Source organism: Hippocampus bargibanti, linkage group LG18, assembly GCF_051943395.1.
Source record: "Hippocampus bargibanti isolate YZ-2025 linkage group LG18, ASM5194339v1, whole genome shotgun sequence".
NCBI lineage: Eukaryota > Metazoa > Chordata > Actinopteri > Syngnathiformes > Syngnathidae > Hippocampus > Hippocampus bargibanti.
The window spans coordinates 15,223,044-15,239,882 of NC_142751.1; the positions used below are offsets into that span (position 1 = coordinate 15,223,044).

Genomic DNA, 16,839 nt, shown 5'->3' on the forward strand with positions numbered 1-16,839 from the left:
GCTTCAATGGATGGATGACGTACTGATAGTGAGTAGCGCTCCGGATTCTTTGTTGCAAGCTAGTTAGCGTCATAAATAGACCATGTTGACGTGGTCTGCAAAGAATTTGCGATGGAATCCGTCATGGAATGGATTATTATTATTATTATTATTATTATTATTTGCAATTTGTTTGTCGCCATTTTAGAAAATATAGGGGGTGGCTCATTGAGTCAGACTACTAATTAAATTATCCACATCGCGGCACATGACTAGCTAGCTAGCTATGTAGCTCTTAGATCTATTAGTTATATAGCAATCTAGCTATCAAGCCATCTATTAGCCATCGATTAGCATCTATTAGCCATCGATTAGCCATCTATCAGCTATCGATCTATTAGCTATCCATCCATTAGCTATCTATCCATCCATTAGCTATCTATCCATCTATTAGATATCTATCCATCTATTAGCCATTTATCCATCTATTAGCCATCGGATTGTTGCGACGATTCCGACTGGGTCAACCTCTCACCGTTTGAAAACAAAAGGCTTTTTTTTTTAGGTGTAATTGACTTTGCAGAGTGCCGAATTTCAGGTTGCCTGCGAAACGATGACGGGACAGATGAAAACGAGGACCTTCCCAGTTGTCTCTTCGCTGCCTGCGCTAAAGCGGAACATGTGAAATATTTATAGCCCCTTTCAGGCCACTGCAAGCCGTTACAATCAAATTGTGCTTTTTCTAACTTGATGATTATACATCCCTCCACTGATTGCTTCTATTGTCCTGACTGACGACTGGCCTGATTGCCCAATTTGCCCTGGTATCACCTCATCAGCATAACTAAGCCTATGTTGCCTAAGCAGTCTATTGTACGAACGATCCAAATTGAACCTCACCCCACCGTAATGGTTCAATTTGACCGTTTGCTGACGAAGCTTCTTGGATAAGAAGCGAAACGTCCGACACCTTCAAAGGAGTACAGATGACGGCGGAAGAAACCTTTTCATCGATGGACCATTCCTGTACGACTGAGAGCTTACACAGAGCTTGATTTGCTTTCACGGACCGAATAAAATGTGGCGGCCCAGATATGGCCCGCGAGCCTTGACTTTCACACCAATGATCTAAACCTTGCAGACTTTAGGCAAAAATCAGATTGCCATGATCAATTTCGAGAATATGGGTCCGGACTTGGCCCAAAGCCCTTTTCTTTATAACAGGCTGACGCCGAGGTCTTGAGTTATTAGCTAGTTAGCTAACGACATGTTGTGTTCATGCAAGCGTTATTCTATTTTATTACCAGCAGGCTGTCCTAGTAAAACAGAGTTACATTTATTGGAATACTTGGTTTCTGCCTCTGTGGTTGCAGCAATAATGGATGTTTCCGCCGGACCTGACCTGATTGTTTACCGAATAAATGGGCCTCACGGCGGTTAGCGCTCGCTTGCTTCACTCGCAAGGCAACGTAAAAGCTTTCAATGTGCTTTTCTTTGTCGTCATTTTCGGGTATATTTTGAGATCTTTTTTTATTTTTATAGCGCATGCCATGACAGTCAAGTCCGATTCAACTTCATAGTCAGTATTTCAGAAGTCAAAAGTTACATGAATGCTTAGGAATTAGTTTTCCAGGAAGGTGGAATAATATGAGTGAGATAACAAATTGTACAGTTACAAAAATGATCCAAGTTCACGGCGGGTAAATGGGAACAACTAGCGGTAAATTAACATTTGTAACAAATGGAGCACAACTAACGGTCATTAACATTAATCAATGTAATCAAAGGACACACACAAACACACACACACACACACACACACACACACACACACACACACACACACACGGTCCCCACGGCTACATGAGTCCCCACCGGTCTGCGTGCAGTCAGGTTGATGTCCCCACCGGGGGGCGCAAATGAGAATACATACACACACACACACACACACACACACACACACACACACACACACACACACACGCATACAGGTAACATCCGACTTACGACCGAGTTCCGTTCCGACCAAACGGTCCTAAGTCAAAATGGTCATAAGTCGAAATCCATTCAAAATGTTGAATACTCAGAGGCTAAATGACATGCAAACTAAAATTAGCGGTTTTAGCGTTAGCTCACATTGCGGTTCACATTCACATTGCAAATGTTTTTAAGCTGCTTGTGTTATCAAGTCCACTTCATGCAATCGTGAGCGGCTGTTTCAATGCATTAACCGGACTTCTGAAGGTGATCCGCGCAGACCTCTAGCGCCGCTAATTCCGTGATATCATCCGCGGTACAATTTCAAAGTGTGTCTGTTCACCGCGTGTGCGGCAATCGGTGCGTATGGCACGGTGCCAAGCGGTATCGCTTTCCATCCTCCTTTATCGGGATTCTTTTGGAATGAACAGCGCTCGCTCAATCGGACTTTGCTAATGATCCGCGATGGATCATTAGCGCGGGCTACGTGCAGTATCTGGGCCGATTATGTAAGTTGGATGTCTTTTCAAAAGTTTTCTTTGAACGTTGTACATGGAAATGTCATTTCAGTTCCTTCTTTGAAAGAGAAGTACAGATGACGGCTGAAGAAACCTTTTCATCGATACTGTAGCTAGCTTGTTTGCTAGCATTGGGGCTCCTTGTGTAAAGTCAATATTGAACATAGGGACGCAGCTAGCGGATGTTTTAATAATAATAATACATTTCATTTATAAGTGCCTTTCAAAACTCTCAAGCTCACTTTACAGTCACAGGATAGATTTGTCTGTGGGTGAGCAGCGGCAGCCACAGATCCTGTGACTGTAAAGTGACCTTGAGAGTTTTGAAAGGCGCTTATAAATGAAATGTATTATTATGTAATTTAATTTACTGAGGTCTGTCACGACACTGTGCATACAATACAATACAATACAATACAATACATATTGGTTAATATGGCGCCTCAACAACAGCTGAAACTGGAACAAAGCGCTTAACATGGACAGCTATCGTGCTAGCCTGGTGACGCTACATTTAACTGACACGCCAAAACCCTGAAAGTGAATTTAAATGAGCTTTTTATCTTTCAATAAACATAAACGTCCAAATTCATCAAGCGAAAGTGGGGAAGAGGCAGGACTAAAAATCTGGTGCGGCATTATTTATGACACCCGGGAAAGATGTCCTAAAAATTTAAAAGAGATTACACAACATGCTTACCGCCTGTTTTCAACAAACACCTTCGACTCTCTTCCTCAGAAAAAAAGGATTAATTCCTAAATGATATGGGTCTGGAGTTATACGAGCTTGAAATGAGGACGTTTGTCCAAGATACGATGCAATATATACATATTGCTTTATATAGCGCTTTAACAACAGCTGAAGCTGGAACAAAGCGCTAACATGGGAAAAAAAGGGAAATGCTACCCCCTTGTGGAAGGGAGAAAAAAAAACCTGTTTGAGGTCTGGCCAGCACTTTATCAGCACCCGAGCAAGAAAAAAAAAACAAAACCCGAACAAATTCGGGAATGGCGTTTTACGTCTATATTTTCAATTCCCGAATAAATTTGTGAATGGCAGTGAATGAGTTAAATATAGATAAAATAAAATAAAATAAAATAAAACACAATACAACAAAATACAATAAAAAACAACAATAAAACAAAACACAATAAAACACAATCAAACAAAACAAAAAAAACTAAATAAAATACATTAAAACACAATAAAACAAAACAAAAAAATACAATAAAACACAAAATAAAATAAAATAAAATAAAACACAATACAACAAAATACAATAAAACAATAAAAAACAACAATAAAACAAAACACAATAAAACACAATCAAACAAAACAAAAAAACTAAATAAAATACAATAAAACACAATAAAACAAGACAAAATAAAATAAAATAAAATACAACAAAACACAATAAAACAAAACACAATAAAACACAATAAAATAAAATAAAATAAAATAAAATAAAATACAAATCCAGGTAATTTGCCCTTGCAATCCAACTGACAAGCAAGCAGGCGATGGATGAACTACATTCAATGATTCAATATTCCTTCTCATGAATCATTTTTGGGGGCTCATTGTGGTGGTGGGTGGGGGGGGGGGTACGATTTCAAGAGAAATTGTCATTTTCCTCTTGACTAAAATCTACAGCATGTCGGGATCGGGATTTCATCTCCAGTATTCTCACCTTTCCCTCCATTTTGCACTCGCCCCGTTGAAGCAGAAGCAATATGGGGGGGGGGGGGGGGGTTTGACGCAAAAAATAAAAATAAAATAACGCATTGAAGGGCATCAAACTACACGGGAGGGGGAGGGGGTGCAATTGAGACATGATTGCAATCAAATTGAAGACTAAGACAACGCTTGGAGTGCCATAAAGAGCCACACCTCCGCTCACAGAACAATCATACGGTCTCACACACACACACACACACACACACACACACACACACACACACACACACACACACACACACACACACACACCCAACAACCGAGGCCCGCAGACCAACTGGGTCAATTCTGTGAGCGCACGCTGGCCACCAAAGAAAAAGAAAAAACAACGCCAGGATCAGAACAACGTGCGACAACGGCGGAGACGAGACGTCCGTCCGTCCGTCCGTCCGTCCGTCCGTCTTACCTTCCTCCTGCGATCCCTGGATCGGTTCCTCTTTTTGATCTTCTCCTCCTCCTTCTCCCGCTGCTCCTGGGCGGCGGCCTCGGCGAGGTCCTTGGTCTTACGGAGCTGCTTGGCGGCTTGCGCCATGGCGGTGCCGCCGCCGTTTCTTCTGCTACACCGCTGCTGATTCCGACGCTACCGGCGGTCCCCCGTTTTAGCCCCCCGTCGCTAGCTAGCGACTAGCTCCCTTCGGCTTGCCACGGCGTCATTCGCGTGCTTTCTGTCTGGCCTCCCTCACCCCCTTTTTTTTAGCCGATGGAGATGCTACGGGAGCCACACGTCATCTTCCCAGCGATATGCTACAGCTAGTGATGCTGATGCAGGCACTCATCGAGTCGCTCGCACTGCGCTGAATCGCTCCCCCTCCTGTACCCTCCCCCCCTCTCTCTCTCTCCCCCCGCGTTGCTCCCACAGCATGCAGTCCCCTATTTATAATAATAATAATAGATTTCATTTCTTAGCGCCTTTCAAAACTCTCAAGGTCACTTTACAGTCACAGGATCAGTTTTTCTGTGGGTGAGCAGCGGCAGCCACACGCGCCAGCGTTCACTCACCCCGGAAGTAACTCAAATCGAATACTAAGAAAAATGCATAGAAAGCTAGCTAGTAAGCCAATAATAATAATAAGAATAATAACTAACAGCTATCTAGCCAGCTATCTACATTGTGTGATCACCCTCTAGTGGCACGTTGTGATTATTACAATAAAAAATAAATAAACTACAGTACCAGTGCCTGAAATCGACTGCCGTCAATCACTTCAGTCATCAGTCCAATCACTCATGATTTATTGCTTTCCTAGTTTTACTCGTAAATGAGAAATGTAAAATAATCTATATGAATCAAGAAAGCGTTTTAGTCCAAAAACAGGGTTTCTCTAATTTCATTATACATCATTAATTCTTATCAAACGTCATATTTTATTCTGTGTGACAATTTCATGATGATACGAACGCACTACCAATGCGACGAAAGCGCAGATCTGTCTTTAGGTTCCTATATTCGAGTTATTTTTAGACCTTGTTTGATAGAAGTGATTTGACCGGACGATCTTTCAAGTTCGGAACGATTTTTGGCCGAAATCCAATCGCGTAGTGGTTCACTTGCACTTTGTTCAGCTTAAGTGCTATTGAAAATGGATGGAATGGAATGGAATGGACTCTTTCTGTAGCTGCACTTCCACTCATGTGACTTTAGATGTCAGTAAAATTCCAGGATATGAAAATGCAGCCAAAGAGGCCTCCACATCAACATTTTTCATGCAGTGTAATTCGCCCTGCAGTCAAATGTGACAAATGACATTATGCGGGTTGACCAATGTGCTGTGATACCCTCATAATATGAAGACACAACATATTGATGAATAACAAGTTTGGAAACCAGAGATGGAGGCACGGTGGACTCCTGGTTCGGGCTCGCAGTGCACAAGTTCAACCTGTCTTTGTGCCTTCATGGGTTTTCTCCGGGTACTCCGGTTTCCTCCCATATTCTGAAAAAAAAAGTGTGCCAATGAGTTGACCGAGACAAAATAACATAAAATCTAAAAAAAAAAAAAAGTGATTTTCAGCTCCAAAACAGAATCTGGCCACCCCTCCATTAATTAGTAGTTATTGATCCTCATGCATCGAGACACTCTGGTGATAATTTAAAGAGCCGGAGGGCAAAAAAAAAAAAAAAGCAACTTGGCGCTTGTCCAGAAATCATCTCAGCCATGACGGCACAAAAATGCAGAGTAGCGAGTACGGTGCAAACCTTCTCTGCTCACGTGTACCTCTTTTGTTAACTCGTAGCGAGATCTTCAAATCAGGCCTATTCACTGAGACCCTTTTGGATTAAAAAGGGACAATCTCAACATTTGTACTTAACTATAGGGATGAAAAAAAATAGGGATAAATCCAATTTTATTGCATAAAAAAAGTCACAATTCTTAATGAAATAAATATAGATTTTTTTTAATTATTTTTTATTGCTGTGTTATGAAAATACCTTCTTTTGAAAGGTGAGTAAAAGAAACTATTTTCATAAAACAGAAACATCCTTTGCTTAACCGTAATGGTGGGCTGAGGTTCAATTTGGATCGTTTGTACAATAGACTGTTGAGGCAACATAGCATTAGTCATGCTGATGAGGTGATACCAGGGCCAATTGGGCAATCGGGCCAGTCGTCAGTCAGAACAATAGAAGCTATCAGTGGAGCTGCAGGGATTAGTCCTCTGCTCCCCCCAACCTGAGAGCAGGGACCTATCATAGCAGTGTCCGGCACCACGCCTGGACAGTAGGGACATTATATATATATATATATATATATATATATATATATATATATAGGTCCGATACTACCAGTAAGACTAGTTTGCTGAAGAAGCTTCGGAAACGTCCGACACCTTCAAAGAAGTACAGCTTCTATAGCGCTTGCAAGAGTGGCAAGGATGCTCAGACTGAGGAGACAGGAAGTTGGATAAGATGGAGGGGGGGGGGGGGTCATTTAGATTTTGTGGAAAAGGAGGAGCCAACTGCACTGCAGCAACTGGGCGTTGGCTCCAGTGTGTCGCGGGTTGAGCAGACAGAGGTTGGTGGGACATCACCATTTTGTTTCAACGCAAATATATGTACAGTACGTACTTCCACTTGTAATTACAATGAGTGATCCCCCCACACACACACACACACACACTTGTCAAGATGACGAGATTCACTATGGATGCGTCACGAAATGAAAAATCCAATAAAAAGCACGGATGCATGGAGTCATGGTGACGTCCCTCCAAACATTGCAATTATGGCTTATTAAAGATGAAATGTCCTTTTCTTAATGAACTCCTACATCCCTGGCAGGCTTGCGCGTACATCTACGCTTTTAACAAGATTAAAATCTGCAGTCAATAAAATAAATAACGTGTCATAGTTTATCTCGATTGAATGCTACGTTTTCACCGCTAATGCACAACTACGCGTTGACTGATTTTAGGAGTAGAACTACATCCTAGCCATATAATCGGTCCATGTAGCAATTTAAAATTTAAGGACGTTTCCCCGCAGAGGTGGATTCGGGTGAAAAAGCTTGCCACATTGATAGAGAATAAGAAGTTATCATATTTAAACGTTTCATGCTGTTATATGCTTAGTCGACACTTGTGACTTGAATACACAATTGTAGCACAGAGAAACCTGGGGTCAAACTGAGGTCAACAGACACAGCAAGTTAAACTGTCAGATTCAACTCGGAGATCTGGCCTCGCACAGAATTTAGAACTTGGGAAACTCCTTTATCACCAAAATTATTTACGACTTGAACATCCTGCCCAGGAAGAGCTGATTGGCCAGGTTACAAAAGACAATGTTTTTGTAGCTGCCGCAACGGTTGTATAGTCTTAAAATAGTTATGAAAGGTTGGATTGATTCAGACGTAGCACTAGTGAAGGCCTAGGTGTGATATGCACGGCTCGCCACTGATTAAATGTCATTCTATCATCTGCAAAATCTATTTCACTTTTGTGTATGTCAACATTTTGAAGTACACGATGGCCCGCTGGTTGATCCGTTATGTCCCGGGATGGATACATAGCGAGGCGGTGGAAAGGTTACAGGAATGATATGTAAACGTAGGCAGGGTGGGACAGGATGTGGATGGTGTGTGTGTGGGGGGGGGGGGGATGTCGTGTACAGTGTGGACGGTGGAGTGGTGGGGGGGGGGGGGGCTTGCATAGGTGAGGAAAAAGGGAGGGGTTACACTGCAGTTTATCTGCAATGCATCACTGGCTCTCTCGCTGTGGATTGTAAGGATGCAGACTTTTTTGATACACACACCCTGACTCAGATTTTAGTTTGCAGCAAGAGTCATGATCATTTCTGGATCGTCCAATTGGTTGCGCTGCAGTTTTTGGGCCATGATGAAGTCCAATGAAGAAGAAAAAAAAAAGTTGCTTTTTTTCATGTAGTGAGGAGTCAGATTTCGTTATATCCACATTTGTACGTTTTCAGAATCAGAAAAACTCTAATCGTCCCACAATGGGGAATTTTACAAAAGGGCAGAAGCAACCATGTGACTTCTCGCGGCCAATTAACAAAATCGGGTCATCACTGAACATAATTAAGTTAAATGGAATTCCTGTCAATAAATAAATTAGTTAATTCATAAATAAAGTGACGCCTAAATAAATAAATAAGTAAAGTGATGACTAAATAAATAAACAAATAAATAAATGCACAAATAAAGAAATACATTAGTTAATTCATAAATAAATGAATGCATGAATAAATAAATAAATGCACGAATAACTAAATAACTAAATAAATGCACGAATAAATAAATAAAGTGATGACAAAATAAATAAAGACATAAATATATAAAGTGATGACTAAAGAAATAAATATTTAAAGTGCTAACAAATTAATCAACAAAAGCGACAAAAACATACATACATAAATAAAGCAATAAATACACAAGTAAACAAATGTGCAAATAAATAAGTTAATAAATAAATGACCGCATGAATAAATAAATAAATAAATAAATAAAGTGATGACTAAAATAAATGTAGATATAAAGTCATGAAGAAATAATAAATCAATAAAAGCGGCAAATAAATAAAGCGATAAATACAAAATAAATAAAGCGATAAATAAATAAATCAATAAAGCGGCAACTAAACAAATAAATAAATAATGTTTTTTTGGGTGGTTGATTGTGTCAAATAATCTGAATTGCAAGTGTAATGAAGGAAGGCTTTGTTACTCGAGATGAGACGACGGCAGTCGTCCATCACGGTGTGAACGTTTCCGCTTCGTCAGCTCATTTGCAACATGGCAACCGCTGCGTGGATGGACTGACTGGTCAGCGACGCATCAGCTCTCTTTTAAGGTCACACTGTCCTTTTGCCTTTGCTATGCTCGGCATACAACAACGTCAAAACGCGGTTATTGACTTGGCAATCCATGGATGTGTAGAATTGACGGCCCAGATTTGGATGGCCACAGTTGCCTTAAAGGACAACCGACACCATTTTGTTTTTGTTTCCTGACATCAGAAAAACGTTTGATAGCATCTAAAATACCCAAAACACGCTGGCTGATATTTTTAGTCAAATACAAAACACCAATAAAAATGACTTCAAGTGTCCCAAAACTGCCACAAAATGTGCGAGGAACTGGGGAGATTCAGAAGGTCCCGCCCCCTTGTTCGTGACATCACATTAGGATACTCCTTCACAAACTGCCTTGCTCCAGAATCAAAACAATGGCTTCAGAGAGTTCAGAATCAGAAAAAGAAAATTTCTTGTGACTCATCCAGTTATGAATATGATTCAAATAGTTCTGATGAGGAAAGCATCAATGTTTGCAATCGATTCAAGAAGTCCTTCCGGATCATTTTGAGGACTCCAATGTAGCGTCCCAGAAAATGCACAAGATGGCGCACAAGCTCCATTGGAAATGACCTGATTTGTCCACTGGGAATTTATGTCAAATTATACCTTTATGCGTGTTACCGCAATTGGCTGCGACACACAACGATTCACCATCGTGTTATTGATGTAGTTTTCCTTCTAATTTCGCCATCAAGACAGTGTTTTCAGGCGAAAAAAAGTACCCAAAATGCATTGTGTGTCGCTTTCTCAGTCAGGGGCGTTCCCTCCGTGACGTCACTTCGGGCATCATCATCAACTCGAAAACAAGACTTCCGGAATATTCAGTGCGAGCCTTAAAATATAGCTATATGCGCTGGAATCTTTGTAAAATACGCTTAGTCGAAGCGATTTGAAGTCATTTTCCAAATTATGGACGCAACTTGTTCGGAGGTGTCGGTTGTCCTTTATTTAATTCAGCGGCAGTCTCCTTTTAATCACATTTCTGCAGTGCGCTTGAGCCTTGAAATAACTCCAATTGGCTCTGTTGTTGCAAAACCCCACCCTGCCACACTCATCACATCATCCTGACTCTCAACGTGAACCAACCAGTGCGACCGACGCTCAAGGACAATAGAACATTGGGTGGGGGGGGGGGGGGTTGCTGTATTTTTTTTTTTTTTTCATTTACAGTAGACGTAGCGCTAAAAATAGCAACACGGCTGCCATGCTGCAACTTATTTTGCCCAGTTTGACACACATTGTACAAAGAAGATTGATGGCAGGGGAAGTGATTCAAACCTCAAAACACCGATGTAGCTGGTTTTGGTTCAACTCCACCAAAGGCCTTCATGATTGCACATCGACCACGTGGAGTTGAGGGGAGCATTCACATTGATAGATGATCAATAGATCCACCCCGCGTTAGGAGGAATTCATCTTTTTTTGGGAGTGTGACTTTTGGGAAGTGGTTTTCACATGCACGATTTTACGTGCATGAAGGATATTTTTGGCCCACTTTGACATGCAGAATTGCTCCAACACTGGAGGGTTTTCAAAAATGAAAAGCCTTGCCAGCATGCCAGCTCAAATTATTTTAGGCAGTTTGATCCCTGATCAATGTCAACTAATTTCCTATTTAATTATATTTTATTTGGTATTTTTTTACTTTTATTTTATTATTTGTATCTACATGTGTATATCTGTTTAGAAATGTGTATCCCACTGGACCGGATTATTGTTATATTATTATATGTATATACAATGTATTTGTTTATCATGTGTATGTTTGTATATATATAGTATTAAAAAATCCATTGAGGATATGTCCATGGTTCTGATAGTTTTTTGCCCTTTTGTCTAATTTCTTTGGAAAAGGACAGGATTTTGCAGTTTCAATCCTTCACACACACACACACACACACACACACACACACACACACACACACACACACACACACACACACACACACACACACACACACACACACACACACACACATATATCTCACTATCATATTCTAATCAATGCTGTCACATGGTCGAGGTTGTCCAATAGCAGACTCTGTGATTTCAGCAACGCCTTCCCCCTCCCCCTCCCCACTCCTTTTTGCCGGCAGCAAATTGCTTGGTCACCGCGCCGATCTTCATCCTATATAAGTCGCACGCAGAGAAGGTTGCAGTCGCTGTGGACGCCATCCACCACTCACACGCGCATACGAAGCCCCCACTCCCCCCTCACAGTGACATACTGTCGAGCACAGCGACCGCGCCGCTTTTCTCTCCTTAGTTCAGGATGGACGCCATAGGAAGCCCACTTTGGAGAATGACGGACAGCGGGGCGAGCGCTCACCCCTACGCCGGCGTGTACCGCTCCCAGACGCGGTCCCGCAGCAGCCCAGTTTCGGGCATGAGGAGCATCAACAAGCCCCGTTTGGACACCTTCGAGCTGAGCCAAAGTTCCCTCCTGAGCGCGGATCCGTCAAGGCGCTCCAACGAGAAGGAGCAACTCCAAGGGCTCAACGACCGCTTCGCCGTGTACATCGACAAGGTGCACCACCTGGAGCAGCAGAACAAGCAGATGGAGGACGAGATCCAAGTTCTGAGGCAACAGCAGATGAGCCGTTCGCAACCGGGCGACCTTTTCCACCGGGAGCTGCGGGAACTGCGCGCCGCCTTGGAGCAGATCCACCGGGAGAAGGCGCGGATCCAACTGGACAGCGACCACCTGGAGGACGACGTCCAGAGGCTTCGGGAGCGCGTGGACGAGGAAGTTCGAATCCGGGAGGACACCGAGGCCGTCATCCGAGTGCTCAAAAAAGAGGCCGGCGACTCGGAAGTGCTCAGATCCGAGTTGGAGAAGAAAGCGCAGTCGCTGCAGGACGAGACGGCGTTCATCCGCGACGACCACGAAGAGGAAGTCAAGCGGATCCTGGCTGACGTTCAGGCGGCGCAGGTGACGGTGGAGCGGAGGAACCCGCAGAGGGCCGACATCACCGAGGCTCTGCGGCAGATCCGCGGCGAGCTGGAGGGCCGCTCGGACAAAAACTCGCAGCAGGTGGAGAGCTGGTTCGCGGGCCGCTACGCCAAGTTGAACCAGGCGTCCCGGCAGAAGGAGGAGGCCATCAAGAACGCTCGCCACGAGATCGGCGATTACCGCCGCCAGCTGCAGTCCAAGACGGTCGAGTTGGAATCGCTGCGTGGGACCAGAGAGTCCCTGGAGAGGCAGCTGGGAGACGTCGAGGAGCGCCACAACGGCCACCTGGCAGGCTTGCAGGTAACGGCAAACCGACGCCACCTGAAGTCACGAGCGCCTTGAGTGCGCTTATGCCTGCACATGCATTCATTCATTTCTTGTCTCCAATCTATTCACCATTTAGAAAGACATTATTTATTTATAACTTTTTTTAGAAAAGTAGTATGTGTGTGTATATGCGTGTGTATTGGTTAATAAAAATTACACACAAACATATATATATACAGGCACACACACACACACAGACATATACACACACATTATATATATATACACACACGTATATATATACATATATATATATGTATATACATATATACATACCCATACCCATTCACACACAAATACACATGTACACATCCACACATGTCGCTAAAGGTGAAAGTGTAGGACTGCAACAGAATCAATCTGTCGGCGTCACCCTCGCTTTGGAATGTCTTTTTTTATTTATTTCAGTATTTTTGCTGAGTAAGAATCATGGCGCAATGTCCTCACTGGCCTCGTTCGCTTGCGTCACACAAATTCTCCTCGCGGGTGGGGTGAATAAATATAGAAAGGAGGAGACATTGGGAGCGTTGAAATATCTGCGTCAGAATATATTCAAGTGTCAACCGCAGAGCCAAAATGGCAATGTGGCGTTCTTCCATTCCTTCGATCATCCTGAAACAGACGTGGAACGGATGTGTATGTTTTCCAGGAGACCATCCACCAGCTGGACAATGAGCTCAAGAGCAGCAAATGGGAGATGGCGCGTCATTTACGGGAATACCAGGATCTGCTCAACGTCAAGATGGCCCTGGACATTGAAATCGCTGCATACAGGTGAAACGTACACAACAAGATGTCCGTTTTAGCAAAAAGTGTCATTTGAAAACTGCAATTAACTCGCAACGAGTCCTGGTGGTACTCCAAATTTTGCCTCTGGTTAGCTGAGGTAAAGGGTCTAACTGGACCAAGTAAGGACAAAGACAATGAGACAAACGCGTCACCTTTGTAACGCACTCCTTCACAATCCTGTCAGGAAACTCCTGGAGGGCGAGGAGACCCACTTCAGCACCTTCGCCCATCGGCCGGCCATTTCATCCGCCAGAATGTCCATTTCCAAATCGGAACCTCCCAGGATGAAGGTGCAACATAAGTTTGTGGAGGAGATCATTGAGGAAACCAGGATGGAGGACGACAAGGCTGACATGGAGGACGCCCTGAATCAAATAGCCCAGGAGCTCTCGGCCACACTCGAAGGCAGCGAAGGTGAGGAGGACGAAGAGGACGAAGAGGAAGGTGAGGTGGAGGAAGAGGAGGTCATCCTCGCGACGGATGCTAAACTGACCTTGAAGGCGGCGGCCAAACAGGAAGAGGGGGATGATGAAGAGGATGGCGAGGAGGAAGAAGAAGCAGGGGAAGGTGATGACGAGCAAAACGAAGAAGATGAGGGTGAAGAGAATCAAGAAGAGGAAGGAGATGAGGAGGAAGTCGTCGAGGAAACGGTCCTGTGCTCCAGATCTCAAGAGTCCAAGACCACCCCTGAAAAAGGTAAAGTCAGAGAGGAGGAAGAGGCTAGTGACGCAGAAGAGGAAGATGAAGCCAATGAGGATGAAGATAAAGTAACCAAAGATGGAGACGATGTGGAAGAAAAGGAAGATGAGGACCAGGGTAAAAATGAAGATCAGAAGGTGGCAGTTGAAGAGATTGTGACAGAAACAATTGCAGCCAAAGTACAAGTTCAGAAAACAGAAGCTGCAAAACCTGAAGCCAAAAAGGAAGAACTGACAAAACCAAATTCTCTTAAGCCAGAATCTCCAAAAGCTAGTTCCCCAAAGTCTGAATCTCCAAAAGCTGGTTCCCCAAAGTCCGAATCTCCGAAAGCTGATTCCCCAAAGTCCAAATCTCCAAAAGCTGATTCCCCAAAGTCCGAATCCCCAAAAGCTGATTCCCCAAAGTCCGAATCCCCAAAAGCAACTTCCCCTAAGACAGAATCCCCAAAGGCAGATTCCCCCAAGACAGAATCTCCAAAGGCAGATTCCCCCAAGACAGAATCCCCAAAGGCCGGTTCCCCCAAGTCAGAATCGCCTAAGGCAGAGTCCCCTAAATCCGAATCTCCTAAGCCTGGATCCCCCAAAGAAATCCCTACAAAAACCATTCCCCCAAAAGCAGAGTCCCATAAATGGGAAGCTTCCAAGCCTGCATCCCCAACGAAAGACTCACCAAAGGCTGGCTCCCCTAAAGACGAGTCCCTTAAATCGGAATTCCTCAAACCTGGTTCCCCCAAAGAAGGGTCATCGAAGGCTGGCTCCCCAAGAGAGGAGTCTCCTAAATCGGAATCTCCTAAGCCCGGATCCCCCAAGGAAGACCCACCAAAGGCCGGCTCCCCAAAGGCAGAGTCCCCAAAATCCGAATCATCAAAACCGGACACGCCAAAGACTGAATCGACGAAAGCCGATGCACCCAAACCCGCGGAAGACATCAAGAGTGACGCCGCAGACAACAGGAAGACGAAAGACGCCGCCATGAATGGTGACCTGGACACCAGCAGCCCGAACGAAGACGAGAAAAAGCAGGGCGAGGGAACCGGCTTGATCATCAACGGCGTGGACGAAAGTCCCGTTAAGGACGACGGCAACCAGAAGGTGGTGATCACCAAAACGGTAGAAACCATCACCACGGGGGGCGACGGCTTGCAGCAGGTCACAAAATCCGTCACGGTTACCGAGACGGTGAAAGAAGTTGAGGACGTTCTTCAGGAGAAGATGGTCTCCACCATCAAGACGGAGAAACACTCCAGCCAGTCCGTCAAGCAGGTGACGGAAGGCGATTGAGGTGGGACGGCGTCGGTCGGCGTGACCAATGAGAAACGAGCAGAACTAACATATGAGAACTTCATCTAGCTACAGCGACTTAATAAAACGTACACAAGCCTTAGAGAAGAAGCTAAATGCTACAAACGTTAGAAGTGCATGATTGCAGACGCAGCAGGGGGCGAACCATTGACATTTTTTGCCGCAGTTCAAGTGATGGGATTGCGGGTTTTTGGGGGGGAGGGGGTGGGGGCTTTGCATGCTACAGCTCAGGGTATCTATGGTCCCATGTAGGTCTGGTCAAGACAGAAGATACTGTATGTTCCAGGATGACTTTTGTTGTAGGGTTTGTCAATGAGGGAAGGATGTAGTAGGGCAGGGGTCGGGAACCTATGGCTCGCGAACCATATAGCATCTGGCTCGCCGATAAAACTAAATACAGTACCTACATAGTCTCGCTTTTTCGCTGTTCACTTCCTGTTTGGGCGGCAGTTGGCGGAAAGCGCAATTTTGATTGGATGATACTGACCTATATTCGTTGATGTCAAAAGAAGGTAAACGCCCCTTTTTAAATAAGCCTGACGAGGAGAAAAGGTTCTGCCGTGATTCTAATTTGCAATGAAACAATAGCATGAATGAAACAGTTGAATGTCAGTGGTGCTTCGACTAGCCCCGTGCTAACGTTAGCATCAATATACTTCTGTGAGAAACAGCAGAAAGCAAGCGTGCAAGTTAATGCGTAGTCTGCAGTAAAATTTGACTTGCATTCCGATTGTTTGGCTGGATTTTTTTTTACTAATCATGAGGAACGGAAAACTATTCATATTAATGGTGAGTATTATCACAAAGTTATTTGAAATAATATATTCTGACATTTTGTTGAAATCATGTGCATGTGTGTGTGTGTGTGTCACTGAAAAACATTTCTAAATATTTGACTTTTATGGCTCTCTTAGTCAAAAAGGTTCCCGACCCCTGTAGTAGGGCTAAGTAAGGTGACTTCACATGCCTTATACCCGACGTGAAAATAGCAACAAGGATGGTCAAAACGACGGTTCCCGACAAAGTGCTAGCCTTAAAAATGCTTTTGGAATCCGCGTCCGTTACCCCCCCCGAATGCAAACGCCGAAAAATGAATATTTACCCGATATGAAACGAAAGACGGAAACTATATAAGGTGCTACTTATTCCATCATATCATTGAATTCGGCCCGTGAGTTATATGAGCCTGAAGTGAGGGCGGTTTTCCAAAATACAATGCAATACATACATATTGGTTTAAATAGCACT

The 16,839-nt window shown here is 43.8% G+C and overlaps 2 protein-coding genes across 2 annotated transcripts in view; one reads left to right on the forward strand and one right to left on the reverse strand.

Moving 5' to 3' along the window:
• The window catches only part of LOC148884915 (uncharacterized), a 33,430-nt gene extending 28,448 nt beyond the window's left edge, over positions 1-4,982 (reverse strand). Inside the window, 1 exon segment of the mRNA XM_089020495.1 lies at positions 4,619-4,982. Coding sequence (XP_088876621.1) covers positions 4,619-4,744 — 126 coding nt within the window. The 5' untranslated portion in view covers positions 4,745-4,982.
• Positions 4,983-11,644: 6,662 nt separating this feature from the next.
• nefma (neurofilament medium chain a) lies at positions 11,645-16,733 on the forward strand. The gene is made up of 3 exons (XM_089020253.1): positions 11,645-12,775; positions 13,452-13,576; positions 13,776-16,733. The coding sequence occupies exons 1-3, from the start codon at positions 11,795-11,797 to the stop codon at positions 15,568-15,570; spliced, it is 2,901 nt and encodes a 966-aa protein (XP_088876379.1). The 5' UTR covers positions 11,645-11,794; the 3' UTR covers positions 15,571-16,733.
• The last annotated feature ends 106 nt before the right edge of the window (positions 16,734-16,839 follow it).